Below are 24,931 nucleotides of genomic sequence, written 5' to 3' on the forward strand. Positions count from 1 at the left end.
GCATTCAAATGAGAATGTGCGGTTTGCATGCAGCATTTTGACCTGCCCTGTGTGGTTAATCCGAATACAGTTACAGGAAGGTATGCATCATAATACACAGCAGTAATAGCAGCATGTCTTGTTAATCAGGATAGATTCTTTGGTTTAGTCTGACATTAATGGGCATGAGAGGCTACAACTGCCCTGGATTCATTTTAAGGGATAACACATCTAATCTGTCTTGATGTCACTCTTGTTTGTGAAAATCTGTCCAGATTGTCTCTGATTTGAAATGCAGTTAGCATGTCACAGATGCTCCAAGCACAGAGTGTTGTGTTCTGCAGAGAGCACTGAACAATCAAAAAGCCTCTTTATCACCAATGTCAAGCACAAATAGCACAACTAATCCTCCAAGGATAACACCACAAATGCCCTTTTGTGCTTCATATTTGGTACTTTTCCTTAAATTATAGTCTTGTGAATGCAGACCAGGGAAGGCTGGAAACTAATTCCACTGTCTGCCAGATATTGACTGCCCACCCCTCTTCTTATTTCTTCCACAGCAGCCAAACAGAAACAATGAGAGAAAATAACTGTCCAAAGTCATTGCTATTAAAGGCCCTTTCAACTTGCTTCATGTCTTTTTGATTTGCCAGTTTGAACAATTTACCTCAACTAACATCACTTGCATCAATGCAATTTTGGATATCATTTGTGTTTTGGAGAAAGTAAATACAGAAAATACAATACACTTGATTACATGCCTTCATCTTGTTCAGGCATAAAATGGATTTTGTGACATAGTGCACACAGTCAGTGTCATGCAGCGGAGGTTGAAGTGAACAGTGACCTGGTAAACAATGTCACGCTCTACCTGAACTGTGAGACACTGTTGCCCCTAGTGTACATCTAGAATTGGCTGAACTGGACCTGGTAATTGATGGTCATTTTGATGCTGGCACGCGTTGTTGGCGCGGCTCGAGCCACGCCTGAGACGCGCGCGTGTCACGCAGGCAGTGTGTAAACTCTAACCTGTCAAAATGGAGCCGATATATAAACGGACACGCCACACAGCTGACACGCTCGCTCGACACATCCAGTGTGTAACCGGCCTTACTCACTTAGTCATTGTATCTACATTACTGAAGATTATTTATCTAAAATCTCATTGTGAAGATATTTTGATAAAGCAAAAATTGGATACAACCCTATATCACCACAATATCGACATCAAGGTATTAGGACAAGAATGCCACGATATCTGATTTTCTCCATATCGCCCAGCCCTAGTTGATGACCTAATCCGATACTGATTATGGCATGGCCTTTGTAAAGCACTCTCAGAAACATGCATAGTACTCACACACTGAATAGTTTCAGGGACCCCCCACCCCCGGCCTGGCACAGTTAGAAAAGGTCAGTGTTCAGATTTTGATGTGCAGCAAGCAATCTATTTCACACTGTGCATGGGAAAAATTGAATCTTTAGTGACAGCTACTGACTCAGCTGGTGACTCCTTAACTTTATAAAAGCCAGCAAACACTCTATTTAAGTGGGCTGTTCCTTGCAGGGATGCTCTGTAATTGACCTGATTAAATACTTTGAAAAGAATGATTTAAAAAATAATCATATGTAGGGGTGACCCTGAATTGTTGAATTTTTGATCGAAAGAGCATGATTTCACTGCCAGTCTCACAGTCGAATCTTCGCAGCGCCGTAAAGTCCAGTTCAGACAAAGGATTCTGGCCTAGACGAGTGTAAACTTGCAGCTACTTGCAATGCGACCTGCAATGTTCTGAAACCTGCCAGTTACACAAGTGTGATGAGATGAGACAGTGTATCATCTTCATAGCGCAAGTATTCTTTGTACACCGTCCTAACTTCGGCTTTCAGGATTTTTTGTTGCGTCTAAATATGAATGTGGAACGTTAGTGATAGTGAGATACTTGCTACAGCCACATTTCTAGTGATGAAACAGATAAAACGTTTTATTTCTCTGATTGATTGCTTTGTGTTAACGATGCTCAATCTCTTCAGTCACTCTCTAGGTCGCTAAACCATATACTGTGCTTTCGTGCGCTCATTGAGCCTTCGGGCACGTTTTTTAATAAATCTTTTTAAAGTGGGTAAATAAATCCAACCGCCCCATGACAGATTTAAGTTTCACTTTCCATGATCCGTGACCGATGGTCGCCCCCCACTCACATGATTTGACGATAGGCAAGGCTTGACAATTCTGATTCAACTATAAAAATTCTTAGTCGAGGAAACCCCTTATCAGATGAATAAATCCATACAAAAATGTACTATATAGACAAAAAATATACAACATAACCAACAAATAATTTCATATATTTAAAAGAATCTATTGTAATGTTATTGCCATTTATGTGATTGCCGGTTGCTTTGGTCTAAACCACATGTGTCAAACTCAAGGCCCGCGGGCCAAATCCGGCCCCTCGCAGATTTTGAGCCGGCCCGCATATCAATTTAGGTTCACAATGGCCCACATAGTTTTTGTAGCTTTTTTCATTGTTTTTTTGCCACTTTTTCCAATGTTTTTTTGCCTGTTTTACGACATTTTTGTTGCTTTTTTTGTCATTTTATCTTTGATGGCTATGTTACTTTTTTTGCTGACTTTTTTGGGGTCTTTATGTCGACCAAGCTGTAAGTGAGAAGATTATATGAGATATGCAATAATACAATAAAAGATGCTTGACTTTTACGATGAAATAATAGCATGTGAATAACCTAAACATGTCTGACCCTGGATGTGATTCTTGTTTTGCAGTGTGGCCCTTCGTGGAATTGAGTTTGACACCCGTGGTCTAAACGATTACACAGCCAAGCCCATAACTGTTTTGTGTGATGCAATTTGGCACTATGAAATAAAACAGTACTGTAAAATAAGTTACAGACTTTGGAAAAGGATATTTTGAAAATGTATCTTCAAGTTGACTATAGATAAAATGTTGTGAAAAGAAGCAGAAAGAACAATTATAGTGTAAAAAAGTACCAACTTTTCATATTATATTCAGCATTTTGGTATAAAAAACATACAAAACAATGGTGGGCGGTTCTTATCTTCATGTTTAATAAGCACATTGCATTATCTTCGTGAAAAATGTAACCTGCAATTTACACTTTAATGACAGACTGTAATAACTATTTTGGATTACCATTGTCTCTTAATTGAGCCTCTTAATCCATGCAGAATTTGGTAAAGTCTTTATCCTAGTAATCTATTTGAATTTTCTTTTTTCTTCAAATCTTTCACGTTTAAATTGCTCAAAACATATTAGAGATGTGGCAGAAATTCAGGCGTCTGGTCCCCACCTAAAACGTCTTCCTGGTGTGATAAAAGTTATTCTAGGTCTTCATATAACATGCTGTCCATGTATTTGCAGCAGCTTTTTTTGAAGAACAAGAAAGAGACAAAAAGCATTTTTTCTACTAGACCAACTTGATCAATGAATTTCCAACTTTTATAAGTAGTCTGTCTTCTTCCCCGCTGTCTTTTATTTTTTTCTGCAAAAGCCAAATCTTTTGAAGCTCCTCCTAATTTTTTCCCAGGACAGTACAGCATAAGACGCAGGAGAGAAAATAAGTGCTTGCATCCTCCATCCACCATCGACAGCTAGCCAACAGTTATTTCCCATCAGTGGAGAGAAAAATGAATTGTTGAATTGAGCTGTTCTATCTATTGACATCTTTACTGTCAGGCCATTTGTATTGCAGTTTCATGAATACAAGGGGACTTTTAATAATATATACTCTAGCTACTATGTTTCATCAGTTTCAAGCTGAAATTTATCGAGAGTATAAACCAATAGCTGCTGCCTCTGTTAAAAATCAATCAAACATAACAATTCCCACACCGAGCCGCCTCAGTTATCACGGAGATAAACACATGATTGGCTTCATGGCTTTCTGTAGGACTCCACTAGTCAAAGGCAGAATTATGTGAGTCCTGTCTGGGGAATAAACATCTTACAATCACATCTTCGCAGTCCTCCCTAGAGCCATTGTTAAATTTGATGCAGAGCCACATTCACATCAGTTTGAGTGTGACATGTTTTAAAATGGAATCATTTTAAGACAAGGAAATAAACAAAGGGCCAGATTTCACCCTATGGACGATAACAATAAGTTTGATAGAAATGGTTAATGGTAAAGATGGAATGGAAATACCAGTTCTCCCTTCCCTGAATAGCTAAATTAATCCATCAAAAATCATAGCATTATGTTGGATCTTTTGTCAAGGTTGTGATCCTGCATTTCCTAAGCCTTCAGTAAATCTACGTACACACATAAGTAGGTCATTACCATCAGATGCCCTTCTCTTATTTCTTTTCACACAATGGAGATTGCCCTCTCTAAAAAAAACTATTTTGGTCTTTTGTCCAGCTCAAAACAACCTGATATTATGACTTGCATAAACCTTCCCACATATACCATATGGACGGCAGATCAGAAAAATTGTTTGGAAATATAAAAAAAGACATACCTTGTTGTGCTATTGATCAATTGTTTTGGTGCCAGTTGCCTAGTGTTGGAGATATTGGAGGAAATATGTCCCTTTCTCTTGAATATAATGAAACTAAATGGCACTCACACCCAATAATTAATTTGAAAAAAACTCAACAGCAATGTCTCTTTCCAGAAATCATGACCCCTCTCGTCCAAGAGCACGCTTACTTCTGCACAGTTATACAGTTGGTGGTGTAGTTAGGTAGAAAAATAATTAGTTCCTACACTGCTCACACCTCAGTGGATTATCTTAAAGGTCCCATGGCATGAAAATTTCACTTTATGATATGCGTACCCCCAGCCTCCCTATGGTCGCTCAGTGGCTAGAAATGACGATAGTTGTAAACCAAGCCCTGGGTATCCTGCTCTGCCTTTGAGAAAATGAAAGCTCAGATGGGCCGATCTGGAATCTTCTCCTTATGAGGTCATAAGGAGCAAGGTTACCTCCCCTTTCTCTGCTTTGCCTGCCCAGAAAATTTGGCCCACCCATGAGAAAGAGAGACATCATGGCTTTCAAACTAGCAAAGTGGCAGTTGGTCAAGGCCACACGCCCCCCCCTCCACCGTCCCCCCCACACACTTCTATGACTGGCTGGTTCATGCAACCCCTCGACTCTGCATTTTGTGTACATTTTCTATTCTTCTATTTCCACCAATCTGTATTTCAAACATCTCATATCCAGTATTTCATTCAGTTGTTTTGTTTGGCTCCCCTTTTAAAGACCTGCAGCCTCCCACGACAGTTGCAAGCTTTTTACAAAACAAAGTCTCAGAGAGTTATCGATGTCTACCAATTACACCAAGGCAATAATTTTCTCTTTACACTATAGCAGCTGGACCCACAGAGATTCAGCCATTATGTAAATGCAAGAGAGACAAACCTTTTTTTTTAAAGTACACCTACAAATTCCCAAAGGAAATTACACACTTGGGAAAGTGTAACGCATGAAAAGTCAATTATGTCTTGAGTGTTTTCCCTCTGGATGCTAGACAGCAGCACAGTCGTTTCAGGGGTTTTCTTTGCTTTTCAATAGAGCTTTCTTTCTCTTTCATTTTTCATTCAATATAAAGTTTTTTTGATTTTTCTTCATTATCAGTTGAGCTTCTTGTTGGTTTAAATTTTTTAGGTCAGTTTGTTTGCTTTGTATTTAATTTAGTTTCAGCTCTAGTTTTTATATACAGTGTTATAGGTATAAAGTTTTAGGTGTGATAGAGTCAAACATTGGTGATGGATTTTTTGACTAGACTGCAGAAACCCAACATGAATACTCTTAGTGTGTACAAAGAAACAGACCAAAGTTAGAACTTTAAAAGATGAAACTTTAAAATCCAAAGCAAAAACTCTGGAGATAGGAGATATGCATTATTTCAAGAAGTTCCCTCAGACTGAGAAATGATGAAAAGAGGGTTTTGATGTCTACATGATCAATGAATTTATTTTGAAGTCAGGACAGGCCAATATTAGTGTCATTGTGCCAAATATACAGTATATTGTGATGTTCTGTGCCAAAATCTATAATGTCAATCTTCGCCTGGAAGTGTGTGGTTCACTTCTTGTAAAAGCTATCAATATTCAATATTAATTTGTCATTATGTTGCAGCTACAGTGGGTGGGTTACCATCAGTAGCAAGTGGCAAAGCACAAAGTAAGGACTAAATGATTTTGGCACAGTTGAGGTTCTTCATTGCTGATGTTTGTAGCTTCCATACTGTCAGTTACTAACTAGCCCGGAATGCTGTGTGGACTAGCCAGACCCTCCTTGGCAGCGCTGTGGAGGAAGGTCTGGCAATAGCAGACTAGTTACTAACTAATGTCAATAATGTGGCGACTGATGCAACATCATGCAAATAAAGTACTGCAGGAAGTATACAACAGTAAAAAGTATGAAGTTTCATGTCATGATTAATAATCATGTAGCTGACAAATAATGCTTCCTTCCTTCAATGCTGAATCTCCCGGTGTGCGTCCAGGTTTGGCGATCACTACCTGTGAAAGTTCTTTTGTAAAGCTCAAAACATTGAAAAATTACTTTGAAAAAAAACAACAACCCAGCAGCAACATCTCTCTCTAGAAACAATGTCCTGATTACTCTGAATAATCAATAGACTATAGGGATATCCTTTGTGATAAGTATTTTCACTGATGTTGTTCTACAGTAGATACCACAAGGAGAGTGTGTGTCTCAATCAACAATTTTGTTCATTTACAACTAATTTGCACTGGCAAATGCATATTGTAAGAAACTGCCTATTTCTTTGATTTTTACAACTTGAAATTTGTATTTTTGGGAAAAATATAAATTCCACCTGAAGGTACTGAATCAATTGCTTCCCTTCCCTTACAATTTTAAAAGCAATATACCTTCCCCACTTTCTGCCCTGATACAATTCCTATATCACATTCTTTCATATGCAGCAACCCCATTTCTTTTTTTCCAGTCAACATGACGAGAAAATGATATTGAACATATATTTTTTTCCCAACAATATCCACTCCTGGTAACTAAAGTGTAATTCAAGTTTTTGTAGTTATGTTTTTTTGAGATCAGGGAAAGATTGTTATCTTTGTTGGATATTGAAAAAGTCTACGCTGACTGAAAGCAAGAAGGGGATGAAGGGAAATGAAAACAACCATCCTTTCCTGACCTTACCTTTGTTTTTGATAGCCTCAAACCTATCAACACATGAGAACCCCAGTCTGGTGTGAAAGTGTGCAGTATAAGGAGGGCACACTTTCTCGATATTTAATTTTATCCCAAATGGATTTAGTGAAGCAAATTAGCATAAACATCTTGTAAGAACATTTTTGTAGGCGAGGTTTGCTGCAATGTATTAGGGTGGGGTTGGGCATCATTTAAAAAAAAACAGTCATACAATAACTTTGCAGAAACAAAACGGCGTGAAATTGTGAAAATCTTGTTTTAAATCAGATCGAAGAATAAGTAAGGAAGGGTACAAACATGAGGATGAGGAATCATTTAATGTCAACATCTGGGCAGTTTTGTTAATTAAAAGAAAGTCAATTTGACTTTTCTTATTTATTAATCTCTTACAATAACCTTCATTCTTTCTCCTGCTGTTCTTTAGGTTATGCTCCAGTCACAGGAATGTGCCACCCAGTCCGGAGCTGCACCCTCAACCATGAAGACGGCTTCTCCTCAGCCTTCGTTGTGGCTCACGAGACCGGACATGTGTAGGTCCTTGTTTTATGTGCTTCCTTCTTTGTCTATGTAGGTGTTTGGAGGTCCTAAACACATATGTTCCAATTCCTAACGTGTTGTGATGCTACGGAAATTATTGTAATTGTCCTTCCCTGAATACCACAGCCTACCACATGTTAAGTGTAAATCTTCCTGGGGCTTTGTTGCCCTGTGATCTCTATGTTAACTGACATGGGGGACCTTTTAAGCAAATGGGCTTTGAACACTTATTGAATTTCCTGGTTTGTTTATCAAGCACATGTCCAAAAACACCAGCACTCAGCCACTGTTTGTTATCATGTCCCCCTTTTCTCTTTTCCCACCCTTGAATACATCTTACACTTATGCCACACTTCCTGCAACATATATCACTTTTGAAGAACTGATCTCAACAACACCACTCACTCTTAATTTCTCTCATACACAGACAGACAGACAGAGACACAGACAGACAGAGAGACAGAGACACAGACACTCAGAGACACAGACAGACAGACACAGAGACACACAGACAGACACATACAGAGATACACAGAGACAGCCAGACAGCCAGACACACACAGACAGACACACACAGACACACAAAGACACACACACACACACACACACACACACACACACACACACAAACACACAGCTGGGAAAATCATTGAAGCCTGCAGAGCCCTTTACACCAGTAATATCAATACTTTTCAAATTCAAAGCAACTGATTCTCCTTTAATTTTTTTAAACATCTTTCATTACAAGACCAATATTTCAACCACTAAGTTTCTGGTGAAATACAACAAGCACATTTGTTAAGTCACCTAAACCTATCATAGTACAATTCTTTTAGTTAAGTTATTGTAACAATCACCTGATTTTAAATGTACTTTAAGTATTAAAAGTAAAAGTACTTGCATAACGATTTATTTTCTTAATCTTATTTGCATATTACCATTTTTTTTTTTAAAGTTGGTTAGTTCGTTAGTTTGCAACTTGGTCAGTGAGCGACCCGTGATTTTTTTGTAATAACAAAGGGGTGGTTCAGTTATTTTGATGCTGAGCTTCAACAATATCCATACTGTCCACTACCACAAACAAGGCCTGGCTTTTAAAAATAAATTCCTATCCTAACCAGCATAAAATAGATGGGAACTATGATTTTAAAAACAGGAATAATAAAAAACAAACATTTTAATTTTCACTTCTACCGGAGGCTGTATTACCGAGGGTCAGCGGCGCTGCGCCCGGGCTCTGGAGCACCGGAGCCGGCTTGGAAGCCGATGAAGGTTTGGCGGTGCCCCATATATACAGTATCTATGGCAACCAAACTTCACTGGTGAGACAAACGTGTGACGATGGCAGGGGAAAAACTGATCAGAAAATGTAACGGAACGCTGTAGAAATGTAGTGGAGTAGAAAGTATAGATAATTGCTGCAAAATGTAAAATGTAATGTAAAAGTCAAAAGTATGCACTATTGATTCTACTTAAGTAAAGTACAGATACATGAAAAATGTACTTAAGTACAGTAACGAAGTATTTGTACTTCGTTACATTCCACCACTGCCGAGGTCACATAAAAATCTCACACCTCAGGATGGTGATTCTGAAGTTTTGGACTACGTATCAGGCAAAATAAACAACCATACATACAGTATATTACGCAAATGTTTTATTGACTCTCAGTTATGAAGAATGAGCATAGTGTTAGTAAAGAAAGAAGAACATCCTATCCAAAGTTATGCATGTACTTTATATGACTGTAGTGTATTTCAATATAAAACTGGTCTTTTTTAGATGTTTTTTTTGTACACAGTCAATGTCAGATTAGTCTCGCTTTTCCAGACCCTCCTCCAAAACACGCCGAAGGAGGGTCTGGCTACTCCACATAGCATTTGGGGATGGGAGGAAAAAAAAGGTGCTCTGGTTTAATGGTATTTCTTTAAACCAATCAGAATCGTCATGTGCGGCGCTAAACTCTGCACAGAACCGCTGCAAAATGCGAGAGAAAACTCATATTGGACAGATAGTCTACCTAGCTGTCTCAATTTATTTTCCAGAGATCTAAGGAGCAGTCAACAATAGTCCTTATTAATCCACCGAATTTAAAATTCCAACCCAAGGAAAGCAGAAGGAAACGGAAAATACATTCATCCGGTGGAATTTCCTGTGGCACCGGAGCAATCCCGGAAAGAAGTGTGATGTCAAGCATATAGACCCGGTGTCAAACTCATTTTCCCTAGGGGCCACGCTGGAAAAAGAGAATCACACCAAGGGCCAGACATTTTTTTTATTGACGTGCTTTTGTTACTGCATGTCACTTTTTTAAACATTTTGGTAGCTTTTTTCTTCATTTTTGTTCAGACGTTTTTTGTGGCTTTCTCAGACATGTCACCTTTTTGTAAATTTGTTGCTTTTTCCGTCATTTTTGTACGCATTTTTGTTGACATGAAGTCCTACAAAAAGTCATCAAAAGAGTTCCTTCTAGGGGAATTTCTGAATCTCAGAGTCGGCAAATCTGCCATATTCTGCTTTGAATGTCAGGTAATTGCAGTTTAAAAAACACTTTCCTGTGTTTTTGGTTTGGCGCACAACTAGACAGGTCAAAATTGATTGTGAACCCAAAATGCTATACGGGCCTGATCTAAATCTACAAGGGGCCGGATTTGGCCCGCGGGCCTTGAGTTTGACACGTGGTATAGACTAATGTCAGATGAACTTAGAGTTGTGAAAAGAGGTACTTTTTGATGATCTGTTGGTTTATTTGTACTTAAGGTAGTGAAATATTAACACATAGCGTCAGAAAAAAACTGTGATACGACACAAAAAAGGCAAAGGAACTGGACAAAAGACAAATTTGGTGGAAATGATGGATGAAGCGTGGATGTATTAAGAGATCTTAATACAGACTGTGTCCGAAATTACTCAGTATTTGCTACAGTAGTGATAAAATCTCTTAGAGTATACTATTGCAGTTTAGCCTGGGTAAACCCTGATGAACTTCTGGCAAATTTGAGATTTGCTCTGCAAGTCAGTCTGGCGAAGAGCCCATTCAAACCCATTTCCAATGTCCCCAAAATCAAGGCACCAATCACAACCGTTGAGGCGGGCTTTACACAATGACGATATGCCATCTTGGGTGGCGCTAAGCTCCGGACACAGAGACTCTGGTTTTGCAAAATGGTTTTGGGAAGGTACTTGTTTTGGAACATTCGCACCCCGATAAAAAAAATGTAAATAAGCTTGATACATGGTTTTACGTAATTTGCTCTTATCAGTATATTGCTGTGTGTAACATTACTTCGTCCACAGCAAACCTGCCACAATATGTCCCAAACTTCCCAGTTAGATAGTAAATGTCGTAAAGTTAAACATATATTTTTTGATAAATCTTTACAAACAACAAACAAAGAACCAAGCAATCCTGCCTTTTTGCATGATCCCACTTTTCTCTCAAAGCTTGCCAAGTGTGTAGCTTGCTTGCTCAAAGTTTGTTGTTATTTCTTAAAGCTAACAGAGTTTTAGACCGGAAACACAAAGAGAGCGGAAGGCAAGGGACAGACCAAGAGAGCTGTAAACACAGGCAGAGTCAGTCTTGCTGCTAATTTGTATTTCTGGCCAACCACTGAACTGCAACGAAAAAATCCCCAGCAGCCTAAAAAGCATTTTCCCTAAAGACACTGTAGACCTTCTATAAAAAAGAAGTCTGTAAAACTGGACACCTCCAACTGCAAAATAAGTCATTATTACTACTACTATTGTGTTATTGAGTATTTAATATTTGTACAACCTAGAAATTCTATTTTCTACAGAGCCCCGAAGGGTCATTTTTGGAGAAGAATTTGTTGATGGACTGTATACAACGTTAGCGTATGTCGCTCACTGTGGTCTGCTAAAATGCATTCAATGTTATAATTATTGACTGAAGCCAAAGCAGACAGTCAGAGAAACTAAGACCGAAAATGAGCGGAACCTCTATAAAGCTCCGTAAAGCAGAGCTACAGATTCTCTTGTAATTCAGTGTTGGTTCATCGCCACATGCAAAATATTGATTATAGAATTCATGGTTCAGAAGGAATTGAAGAAGAAAAGTATTACGAGGTAACGCAAAACATATTGGGAGGTAACGCAAAACTTATTGCGAGGGAACGCAAATTAGTCCCCCAGAAAAATCTCGCCGTGACCCTTTGGGGACTCCGTAATTTTCTGACCCTCCAGCTGCCTGAGACGTAAAGATCAATTTGTAATATATCCCCAAAGTCCTTTTTTTATTATTTTACATTATTATTATATTACAATACATTTAAAAAAGATCAAGGCTCATAATTTAGGGAAAGGCTGGAAAACTCCATACGTTCAACATTTAAAATGTTCGGATCCAGTAGATCTTACTGTAACACCAGCTGCAGGGAGGAAACTAACACAACAACAAATATAAGTTTTGATTTGTTGAAGGTTTTTTTTTAGCTTTTTGAAACTGAAATTACTTGAAAAGAGAAGCAGGACATTGGTGTAGATAAAGGAGAAGCTGTCCTTCAGCAGGACCAGCAGCTGTTGGTCAATCAGCTGAGACAGCAAGGATCCACCCTGCTAAAATGTCCCGAGCAAGACACTGAATCCTCCCAACTTCACGGTGAACAGACAGGTTTCATCTTCAGGGATCAATAGACTTTCCCTGGAAAGAAATATAAAAACAATGTGAAAACCAGAAGCTGTTCTGTACACACGCACACACACACACACACACACACACACACACACACACACAAAAGAAATTCTGAGACAACTCTTAGAATTCAATTTCAAGATTAGAGCCTTGTAACGTATAAAGAAAAGAATCTTGAGGCCACCACTAAGCCTCTAAACTGAAGGACAGCTAAGAGGAGGAAGGATCTTACGTGTGTCCTAAGCTGAGGAGATCAATGGCTGCATGAGGCAGAGACAGAAAAAAAGACCTTGACGTAAATGCTGTTAGTGAAGATTGTGCAGTGGATATGTTTGTGGCTGTCACGGTTTTAGACATGAAAAGGAGGACCCAAAAGCAGGAGATTGGTCCAGCAGGTTGGCAAAACAAAAAAGTGAGCTTCAAAAAACATAAGGCTGATCCAAAAACCCCAGAACACTATAAAATACAATCAGCCAGACGGGAAAACCCACAAGGCAGGAAGTAAAACAAGACATGACAAATGAGAAGAACCTACAGGAAACTAAACAATACCCAGGATCATGAGAGTGGCTGATTATTATCACAGATGTGTTTGCATTTCTTACTCAATAATCTGTGGTTTTTCACAATATTAGGTATAGCACATATCCCAATATCATCAACAGTCCTGTTGTTTAGGAAGACTGAGGATTATAACTGTATCAGTGGATCATATTTTACTGTCTGTGTGACTTTAGTCACTCACATTACCAGGGGGCCACTGGCCAGGTTGATCTCTGCTAGGGAGGGCACGTGTAGCCTGATAATCACACTGAATGGCCATTTTGTTTCACTTTATTAATTTGGAGGCGCAACTCCTTTAAGAATGCCACTTTGAGAGTTGTTATTTCTGTAAATTGGCTTATGGCAACATTTATATCTGCCTCAATCTAATCTACACTTTTTGTGTCTCCATATATCATGGATGTGCTAGCTAGCTTCCTGTGTTTGAAGATGACGTCTCTGCATTTATCTCACCTATATAGCTGTGATTGGTTGATTGTTTCTTCTTTGTTTTTTCTGTCAGGTCACTCACCACAACAGCCTTTAACTGTCGCATCACAATCACTTTTTGCTTGCTGAAATTAAGTTTTCTACATGGACAGGCGTTTTCATCTTTCCCTCCTTTCGCTACCCCCTTTGTGTACCTTAAATTTAAGTAATGCCACTTGAGATTGTACAGATGTGGTAATCCCTCTGCAATCATCTCATAATTTGGCTGAAGTTTTCAGCGAAGTTATGATAAACTCATAAACTTGGAAACGTTGCTTCTGAGTTGCTTCACTTTCTACCATCTACAGTCATCAAGAGCAGTCATCAAGAGCAGTCCACACTTAAGCCCCCGCCTACTGCCATGGCCTTAATGCATTTAAGTGGCAGGAAACACGTCAAATGGATCCCATAACATCTATATAACCTTGAGAACAGCAGCTTTGTCCAAAAAGAAAAAAAGATTAAATTGTCTTCCTGTCTTGAAACAGTCTGTGCTCCAAGTCAACTGTTGTTTAAGGTTACAGAGACAGTTTGGTACCAGGTGCACCTGTAAAATCAGTCCTAAACATCTGTATGGTGGGATCTTTGATTGAGGACCAGCAACTTTGGATCAATAGAGTAGGGATAGACTGATTATGGGCCCTGTACAATTATCGGGGCTGTGTTTTGGCAGTTTGCAGATTATCTGTGTTGGCGTTTTTTTGCCTGATAACCAATAAAGTTAATTAAAGGTTTTATGACATGCTGCTTTTTCGATGCTTTTTTTTAGGCCTTAGTGGTCCCCTAATACTGTATCTGAAGTCTCTTTCCCGAAATTCAGCCTTGATGCAGAATTACAGCCAGTAGAGCCAGTCCCACAATGAGCTTTTCTTAGAATGTGCCATTTCTGTGTCTTTAAATGCTATTGAGGAGGAGAGAGGCGGGGCAAGGTGGAGGGTGGGGGTGTGGCCTTGACCAACTGCCATGCTTTGCTCGTTTGAAAGCCATGATGTCTCTCTCTCATGGGCAGGCCACATTCTCTGGGTGGGCAAAGCAGAGAAAGGGGAGGTAACCTTGCTCCTTATGACGACATAAGGGGAAGATTCCAGATCGGCCCATCTGAGCTTTCATTTTCTCAAAGGCAGAGCAGGATACCCAGGGCTCGGTTTACACCTATCACCATTTCTAGCCACTGGGGGACCATAGGCAGGCTGGAGGAACTCATATATACTGTTACAAAACCTCATAAAGTTAAATTTTCATGCCATGGGACCTTTAATTAAAAAATGTGGTACTTCAGTTCCGCTCCAGCACTGTCTGTCTCTCTGCTTCGGTTTCACTCACCACTGAGTCTGACTTAGTGTCCCGTCCACAACACTAACTGACTAGGGCTGTCAAAGAATATTCTAAATTCTAATATATATTCGAATAGTTTTTAAAAAACGAATTTCGAAGGTGAAAATTAATATTCAAATAAAAAAGAAAATGTGAAAAAAAACCGCTTGCGGTAGCAGAGGCTGTCTGGCTGTCTGCTTTGCTAGCGCGCCTGAAAGCCGTTACATACTGGACGCAGCCCAGCTGGCACATACAAATGTGACATCATGAGATCGCGTGACTATTTATACCTGCACTGCTTCGATTTGATTCAATGACCTACTTCGTCGGATCGAGCCTTTCATTCACCATAAAAGAGCTCATCTTAACCCGGTAAGTTTACCAGAGAGACTTGCAGTCACTCTGAGAGTCCTGACATCAGATTGTCGGCGAACTCATTCAGGCTCCTGTTTCCACTTTGTCGCGCGCCGCTGAAAATAAGAGCCGTGCGCGACCTCGGCTCGAGCGCCATAAATCGGACGCGCCGGCCGGATATTACATAATTTTGACGTCACAATGTCGTGCGCCACCCTTGGATGCATGCGCAACCAGATGTTCGAATAGTTCGAATATTCTGTGTTTTTTTAGAGGGAATATTCGAACGTCATTTTTGAGCAATTTTGACAGCCCTATAACTGACTGACTATCTTTTACTGCATTATGTTGAAAGTTTCTAATTTATTGCTTAAAGCATTTAAACAAAGTTTTGTGTTGGAGTTTGTAACATTCCAAAATCTTAATCTTATATAATAATCAGTAGCTGTGAAGTGAGCAGAAGACAGAGAGGGTGAAGAGATGCGCTGAGAAAACCAACAAAGAGAAAGTCATGAACAATGTGTCAGACGCACTCACCCACACATCACACTGAGTTAAAAGCTGGGTTGAGTCATGAGTGCATAGTTGATCCTTTTGTTGTGAAAAAGACAGTCTGTCAATCCATTTTTTTATTGATCAATTTTTTTTGGGACATGAAAAATCGTACGAGGTACAATTTTAGTGAAATGTAAGTGATATATGGATTAATTGGACAACATAGAGGTTATGAACCACACAACCTGAAACCGACTCCATTTTCTGTATCACAGCTCCTTTGGTGGCATTTACAACATAACAGCCAAGGGCTGAGCTGCGCCTGAAAAAACTGCCCTGTGTTAGTTTGTTCCTCTGGTGCAGTAGTCAGGGGGAAAGTCTAGTGCGGCAAGAGAGGACTCGCACACAGAGAACAAAAAACAGAATCCGTTTCTATTAAAGCTTGTTTGATTTCAGTTTAAAGGCGTCACAATTCTTCTAGTCTATATCCATGATGTTCCACTTCCGGGATTGCTCCGGTACAGCAGGAAAGTCCGCCGGATGCAGGTCCATTCGCCGATGTCCGTTTTCCTTCCGCTTTCTTTGTGTTGGAATTTTAAACTCCGGAGGATTCATGAGGATTATGCAGTGGCTCCAAGTTTAGCACTGCCCATGACGATTGTTATTAGTTTAAAGAAATGCCAATAAACCAGAGCATGTTTCTCTCCCACTGGCAATTGGTCTGGCAATGCAAGACTAGTATGCTTCAAACCAAATGCTTGTCAGTTCTAACAGCATCTGAATATCAGTATTGTTGATAAAATTTAACTATATAAATGGAGAGGAATTGTCTGCTCCTAAATGCTTTGAAAGCCTTAGTGAAAGGACTAAAACCTAAACACAAAAAATAAAACTTAAAATTTATGTAGAAAACCTAACCAATAAGGTTCAACTCACCCTATGATTTAGTATTCTAGAAAATGTTTTATTTAGATGTCAAACTAATCTAAGTACACAAAGCTATATTGTTAAAAATGAAGCATATATTTGAGCATGAATTCATCCCTGAAAGAAGAATGTTTACTCAAAAACCACTTACTAGCTTTTTCCTGGAGCTTTCATCCACATCTCACAGTATTAATGAGTCGATGTTTGAAGTTGCTCAGTCGAGCAAACTCTAAAAAGCACGTTTAGTTTTTATTGCATCTCACATTCAATGATGATTTAAAATTTGTCAACAGAATGGAGTTACTGCACTACATCTTTAGATACACCTTCTCAAAAAGTAATCAAAAAAAGAAACCATGCACACTGAGTCCAGTATGGTTTTCTTTTTCTTTCTTATTTCTTGACAAACAAAAATCCACATGTAAAGAAGAGTCACAACTGATACTAGAGCTGCAGAAGGGCGTCAACATTTCATGCATTTCTAAAAAATAAACTGAATAGGAATTTGTGTTTGTGACACTGGAACGTACACAGTATCGACGCCCCATTTGCTGACAGCCGTGCTTATTGATGCAAAACATGACCTTTCATTCAGAGCAAGGGCAGTACAGGATGTACAGCAGAGAATTGTTCTGCTAGGCTGTATGATGTGTTGTAGGTTAGGGAACAACAAAGAGTAACAGCTGAAAATTTGAATTTTTAGCAACGTGTGTGAGACACGTGAATTGAGGCAGCTATGAAAGAACAGAAAATGGCAAATGATGCATATTGATTGCTAAAGCCCAAAGGAGCTACATGCAGTAAAAACTCAGCTAACAAAGAAAAGTACCCACCATCTGTCCTCTTTATAAACAACTTCATGCAGCTGTTTAAGGCAGTTTGGTATTATTAACAGTTGCATTAAGTTCACAAGTTCAGATAAACAAAGTCTGCTGAGTCCAATTATTTTTCGACACAGAAAATGTTTATTCTCGCAAACACACAAGCTGCAGTAACAGTACTCTGTGTAAATCAGTATATGAACATCATAATTGGTTTGTAGCATAGTTTCTTTAGAATCAGTTAAAGTGATGGTTCGGAGTAATTTCACCCTAGAGTCCTTTGCACCATGACCTCCTAGAAACTTTTTTCACCTGGGTCAAACATTGGGAGAGTTAGCGTAGAGTAGCATTATCAGCTGAATAGCTTAGCGCAGGGGCTAATGGACCCACGTTTGTATCTCGTAAATGACCCCACTAATAATGCCCGAAATTATACCAAACGTCTACAGTAGTACAAATAGGTTATGTACTCATAAAACGATGGATTGGAAAGTTTGTAAGTACACCAGAAGTTTATGTAAATAACACTTGCCTGCTGGCTTCTGCTCTCTGCTGTTGTTGTTGCTGCTGTAAGACGAGTGCTTAGGGCTGTCTACAAATTACAACACCGAAAAGAGATGCAACAGAAATATTTATTAATTTAACTTTTTTTTTAAAGTTAGTGCTGTAGTATAACTAGCAGGAGATAAGTAATAATTGAGGTAAGTTTGGAGACATTACCTTATTTAATCATTAAATTAATATTTTTTTTTGTTGTATCTCTTTTCGGTGTTGTAATTTGTAGACGGCCCTAAGCACTCGTCTAACTGCAGGTAGCAGCAGCAGCAGCAGCAACAGAGAGCAGGCAAGTGTTCATAAACTTCTGGTGTACTTAGAAACTTTCCAATCCATCGTTTTATGAGTGCATAACCTATTTGTACTAGTGTAGACGTTTGATATCATTTCGGGCATTATTAGTGGGGTAACTTACCAGATACAAACGTGGGTCCATTAGCCCCTGCGCTAAGCTATTCAGTTTTATAACATTTTGAAGTATGAAAGTTCATTCTTGAGCTTTGACATAGTGTTTTGACATAACAATCCCAACTCTTGGTCCACTATCTTTTTCTAAAGCGTTCTGAGACATCAAGGTCATTATCAGCAGATGGAGTTTACTCAGCTGTCAGAGAGATGGAGCTGTTGACATGCAAACTCGGAAGTTGTAAGGTTTTCATCCATTGCACTTGCTGGACTTCTCTTCAGAAGAAGAAGAATTACTTTTTTAATCCCCAGGAGGAATTCAAAATTTTCAATCCTTGTTATATTATTTTACACACACACACACACACACAGGACCTATACTGTAAACATGCAGTTGGAGAGATGTGAAAGTGATATTAGGCATTAGATTCTTGGCTTTGGACAATTTCTGGGAGACCCTGGCGTAGACACAGAACACTGGAGGGATTATATATTTCATCTGGCCTCCTCTCTTAAAACAGGCACAACATTTCCAAGGGGATCAGAAAGATGGATGTTATTTAAACGCATGTAAACTCTTTGGGTAGTTTTCAATTATTTGCTGTTTCAGTCACCTACAATTGTTTCTGCGGTTATTTCGGGTGGATTTTTTTGATCTTACTGCAAGTGCAGTGAGTGTTTTGGGTGCTGCTGACACTGTGAAATGTTTCTTTCCATGCTGTACCGAAAACAAATTCAACCGACTCTGGCTGTGTGGCCGTTCAATTGAAGTGAGAAGTAGCAGGTACACAGTAAATATACAACCATAATATTACAGTACAAGACGCCTTGTTATTTTTGATATATGAAGTCTGGACCAATAACAATCAATCAGTTATTTCTTTGTGGGTGTTGTGACAACAGAGAAGATAAATTAACCAGCACATGACTGATAAATGACTGAAATCGTCAGTGTGCATGGATGAACATATATCTGACTTGACATAATGTACAGAGGGATTCATATGTTTATTTGTATATCAGTACATTTTGTGTAAATGTATTATTTTTTACTTCTGGTCACCAAAAAAAGCGGCTCATTTACTCAACTCTTGGGCATTGGCGGGACTTGATATTCTGCAGTTTTGTAAACATTTGCTTGTCTTTCTCTATGGGAACAGCTTGGGTATGGAGCACGATGGCCAAGGCAACCGCTGCGGGGACGAAACGGCGATGGGAAGCGTGATGGCTCCTCTGGTGCAGGCGGCCTTCCATCGATACCACTGGTCCATGTGCAGCGGACAGGAGCTGAAGAGATACATCCAGTGAGTTCATATTTGCAGTTAACGGCAAAGCGGGTGGGCGTTGAACACCTACTGTATGGAAGTGGATTTGTTTTAATGCATCCAAAAGATGGTATGGAAAAGAAGTATGCTGTTCTGTCAATGGCCATTTTTGACTTCATGGCATTGTGAATAATAGCAAGGTTTATTAACAAATACAAGTGTCGAGGAGGGCAGAGTCAATGTTTTCAGTGGGGACAAGGGGGGGGCTGGGTCAAGCAGAGGGACAGATGAAGGCAGCGTGACAGAGTCCAGTGATCCAGAGAATGTCTTCCAGTCCGGCTAAATCCAATCCTCTCAGATGAGACAGGAGTAGAGCGGTGACAGGAGTCGGGTCCATGTTCCTTTAACCAAAAGAGTATCATGCCATCTCAAAACGGGTCAACGAGTCTTTTACTCAATGCACAAGAATCAATTTCTGACAGGGAAAGTTCAGATAATGGCGTGACCAAACTATTGACAGCGAGTTAAAAGAGATGGCAATGGGCAATCAATCTCCATACAGGACACGTTTTTTTCAGAGTAGCTCCCGGCTATTTGAAGTTGATGCAGAGAGAAATCAATGTATTGAATGAAAAGTGTTACTGCAGTATGATAATGTAGGATAATAAATGTGAGACAGCTTGGCGAGGCAGCTGTGAGGAAATATATGAGATGTTTAGAAATCATTTTACACTTGCAAAAGGCACACTTGACTTGTCTTAGTCTGAGCAGGGTTAATCTGTGCCCCCTCGCCTTGAAAAACAAACAAACAGCCAGGCTGGGAATCACTGCAGCTGAGACACTTTTTTTTTTTCCGGCCACATGCTGCCCAATCTGTCCAACTAAAATATAAATGCATAACTCCTATTGAAAGAAAAACAGCTTTGTGCAGCATTTAGTCATAGAATATTTACAGGTATCAAAGTGGAACTATTGCTGCTCACTTAAAACCAAGATTAAATGTTGGATCCAGGTGCGTTCCATCTGCTTTCTAATTTTAAAGCGTGGCTTTCTTTCGGTTTGATAACTCATTAAGTAATTAGGTCATAAATTAAAAGTGTTTGATTGGGCCTCAAAGCACAAGCAGGCCAAGGTTAGACCATACAGTAAATAAGCCAGTATTCAACGAAGGTCGAGTCTCAAATAAAGTCACGCTAGAAAACCTTAAGGGGGTGGAATTACCTGTACAACAATGGCTCACATGGTACATTCAACATATTCATTTTTACAGCACTAACTCCATCATTACAACACTGGTCCTTTCATATTCAGTTTCCACTTCCCCAATTTTAAATGACTGTCTATCAAACTGAAAAATTCCTGCAGAAGTTTTACAATCAAGGCCTACGACACCTTTGAGTTGCTGGAAGGCTTTTAATTTGAAACTCTGTGCAGAAAGAGTTGATTTTCAAGTTTCAGAGATACAGTAGTAGTTTTACACTAATGAAAAAAGCATCAAAGTAGAAGCAATTGGAATGACTTGAATGAATTACAACAGTATTTCTGTTAAAAAATATAAACTCAACAGCGCAACAGCGTAGTGACTATGATAGGACTGGGTTATTGTACGGGTGGATTTAATGCTGTGGAATATATATTAATCAAGGCAACAGTTGAACACAAGTCTTTGAAGTTTGAATCAACAGCAAATTTAGAAAAAAATGGGATTTGGTCAAAGATACTTGTAAACAGTAGATAGATAGATAGATAGATAGATAGATAGATAGATAGATAGATAGATAGATAGATAGATAGATAGATAGATAGATAGATAGATAAGTAGGTAGGTGGACTTAAGTGATCCCAAACTGGGACATTTCTGTTACGGTAGCAAGGTACAAGGCACACAGCATACAGAATATACTAGAAATAATAAATAAGATAAAGATAAGATAGGGTGACCAGACGTCCCGGTTGCTCCCGTTAAGTGGATCTTTTCGCTCATGAACAACAAGGACTGACAAGAGGAACCGTATGACCATTCCCATCTTAAAGACGCTACTCGTCACACGGGCCAATTTTGCCACCTGTGCACAATTTCACAGTAGGCTTTCAGCCAACAAATTGATTCTTGAGCAGATTCACTCCTCTAACAAATACTGTATACAGAATGAATGTTTCCAATAGGGAAGCTATTCAATTCAGTTCAATTTTATTTATTGTATCAAATCATAACAAGAGTTATCTCGAGACACTTTACAGATAGAGTGGGTCTAGACCACACTCTATAATTTCCAAAGCCCCAACAATTCCAATAATTCCCTTAAGAGCAAGCATTAGCAGTGGCCGTTGCGACAGCGGCGAGAAAAAACTCCCTTTTAGGAAGAAACCTCGGCAGACCCAGACTCTTGGTAGGCGGTGTCTGACGGTGCCGGTTGGGGGTGTGATGAACAGTGGCAATAATAGTCATAATAAACATAATGGAACAGTGACTACAATGGTAGTCGTAGTAGTTCATGTCGTAGCAGGGCACGGCATGGCGTTACGGGATGTAGCGTGGCACAGCAGAGCATGGGTGGATTCAGTGGACGCGGCAGGACGCAGCCGGACATTGCAGGGAATCGCAGAGCGTAGCAGGGTGTAGCAGGTCCACAGCGACAGCTGCACCCAAGACCCAGATCTTGGTGCCACCCTAATCCAAGGCAATATTCTAGGCGAAGAAGAAACATAAGGACTCCGGGGAGTGAACTCCCCAGAGCTAGGTTAGTAACAAGCATTTCTGGGACAAGGATGCACACAAAAGGAAACAAATGAAAAGAGAGATGAGAGAGCAGCTCAGTGTGTCATAGGAAGGAAGGAACTTCCCCGGCACTCTAGAATTTATAATAGCATAACTAGGAGAGGCAGGTTAAGGAGAGGTGCCTGGTCGGGCTTGGACTCTCCCCAACCGGATCGGGCTGTACTGGCATGCCTCCCTCTACTCTCACTATATTATTGATTATATGATAGATGAATCTGATGACTATGAAGAGAAGTAGGTGGGCCGGGTTAGGTGGACGCTGTAACTCCTCATTCCCTAACTATAAGCTTTATCAAAGAGGATGGTTTTCAGTTTATTCTTAAATGTGGTGACGGTGTCTGCCCCCCAAACCCAAATTGGGAGCTGGTTCCACATGAGTGGAGCCTGGTAGCTGAAGGCTCTGGCTCCCATTCTACTTTTAGAGACTCTAGGAACCACAAGTAGCTCTGAGTTCTGGGAGCGCAGTGCTCTAGTGGGACAATAAGGTACTAGGAGCTGTTCTAGATAGGATGGTGCTTGACCATTTAGAGCTTTGTAGGTCAGGAGAAGGATTTTAAATTCAATCCTGGATTCTATCTGCTCTATGATTACATTTGTGTGTGTGTGTGTGTCTGTGTTGTTGGTTAGAATAACACTGGTAACACTTTATGGTAAGGGTACACAAATTATCATGAATTCATGCATGAAATGAATTAAATGATATAGGCCTATGTATTATTATGTATTATGTAATTAATGATTTATGTGTCACTGCATTCCTTAATATCCCATGAAGCATCAGGAATTGACGTGTTCATAGTCTGTTATTCGTGACCTCATACATAAACAACACAACTAAAGCATTAGGTACGTGGGCACATCATTATGATTTATGATTTATTAAGCATGATCATGATTATTTATGTGTTGTTCATGCATGTCAATTCCTCATGATGATTCATAAGATATAAAGGAATGAAGTAATGCACAAATCATGAATTAATTCATGCATGAATTCATAATTAATGTACGCTTACCGTGAAGTGTTGCCATAACTTTAGTTCAAGCCTGCGACAGCAGTTCCAAATAATTATTTTAGTGCCATGCAATAAAAAATACTTTTTTCACAAAGTTTTTCACAAGTTCAGTGGGTGCATTTTCCAAAAGAATGCTTTAATTCTGAAAAATAAAGTTGGTCCCACACAAAACTCACTAAATGTCTTTTAATACATACCAAGAACATTCATGAATCTTAACTGAGATACCCCATTATGTTGTGAGTAGAAGGCCTATGTGTGCTGTTGGCAAAATTGTGTCTAATCTGTCTGTGTCTATGTCTAACCTGGGCTGGCACATGTTCACGTTGAAAAGCATGTGCGTGCACAAGCACTACGGTCACGCGTGTTCCGGTTTTAGTTCCAGGAAATCTGGTCACCCTAAGATAAGATGAAAAAATAAAAATACCAGAACAGCTACTCAAAAAATATACTGAGAGGAATGAAAAGAACATATAAGTGGAGAATAAAAATGGACAACCAACATACAAAGTTTAAATAATCATATAAAATATGTATACAAATATGAAGTAAATAGTGTGCATGTTGTGCTATAGTGCAGTATTGTGATCTGTGAGGAATTGAGAGTTTTATCTCACACTCAGCGGTGAAATGTTATACTTATAAAGCTGATGAATTAGTAATAGAGGTTTGTCTCAAATATAAGCCTATTTCATTTCAAGTGGTTCTCTCTGCAGTTGAGGTAAATAAAGGGGCCAGGCCACAAACATTAATAGGATGGCAGTGTTGAGTCTCTGCTCAGTGTTTGACACCACTGTCCCTTCTTCTTTCATTTTCTGACAGCACGTACGACTGTCTCTTGGATGACCCCTTCAAACACGATTGGCCACAACTTCCTGAACTTCCTGGCATCAACTACTCGATGGATGAGCAGTGTCGATTTGACTTTGGAGTGGGCTATAAGATCTGCACCTCAGTGAGTACAGCCCTCAGGCTTCCATTTAGAGAAAGGGGCAGCGTGCTGCCCTGTTCTAAAAAGCATGTCTGTAAGTGGAACTCAGCAGAGAAAAGAGGATAAGGTTAAAGCTATTTACTCTTAAAGATCCAAGAAATAGTGGGCGCCCTGATAGCTCAGTTGGTAGAGCGGGCGCCCATATATATACATATAAGCCTCGACGCAGCGGCCCCGGGTTTGACTCTGACCTACGGCCATTTGCTGCATGTCATTCCCCCTCTCTCTCCCCTTTCATGTCTTCAGCTGTCCTGCCAAATAAAGGCCTAAAAATGCCCTCAAAAATAATCTTTAAAAAAAAAGATCCAAGAAATAAATGGCCCCTCAAGATAAGCAGAGCAGAGAAGATCTGGTGGACTATTTACAGAAAGATTATGATGGCAAAAACTGACATACGAGCAGAATCAGATGCTAGATTAGTAAGTACGTCTTGCTTACTGCTTACTTTACCGTAGTCACACGTGTTGTCCTGCTAATTCTCTGCAGATGGCAGAATGATAATTATTCTGTCACTATTTTTGTCATCAGTACAACTATTCTTCTTCTTTTACGGGGTCACATCACCTTGATCTAAACTGACTCATAATTGATGTCACATTTCTGTGGAATCTCGGACTG

The 24,931-nt window shown here is 39.5% G+C and overlaps 1 protein-coding gene across 1 annotated transcript in view; it reads left to right on the forward strand.

Moving 5' to 3' along the window:
- The window catches only part of adamts3 (ADAM metallopeptidase with thrombospondin type 1 motif, 3), a 161,684-nt gene that overhangs the window by 85,883 nt on the left and 50,870 nt on the right, over nucleotides 1-24,931 (forward strand). The window contains exons 8-10 of the mRNA XM_028578185.1: nucleotides 7,596-7,701; nucleotides 19,423-19,566; nucleotides 24,145-24,277. Of these exons, the coding sequence (XP_028433986.1) occupies nucleotides 7,596-7,701; nucleotides 19,423-19,566; nucleotides 24,145-24,277 (383 nt within the window). The remainder of the gene's footprint in view (nucleotides 1-7,595; nucleotides 7,702-19,422; nucleotides 19,567-24,144; nucleotides 24,278-24,931) is intronic.

This window comes from Perca flavescens, chromosome 5 (genome assembly GCF_004354835.1).
Source record: "Perca flavescens isolate YP-PL-M2 chromosome 5, PFLA_1.0, whole genome shotgun sequence".
Taxonomy (NCBI): domain Eukaryota; kingdom Metazoa; phylum Chordata; class Actinopteri; order Perciformes; family Percidae; genus Perca; species Perca flavescens.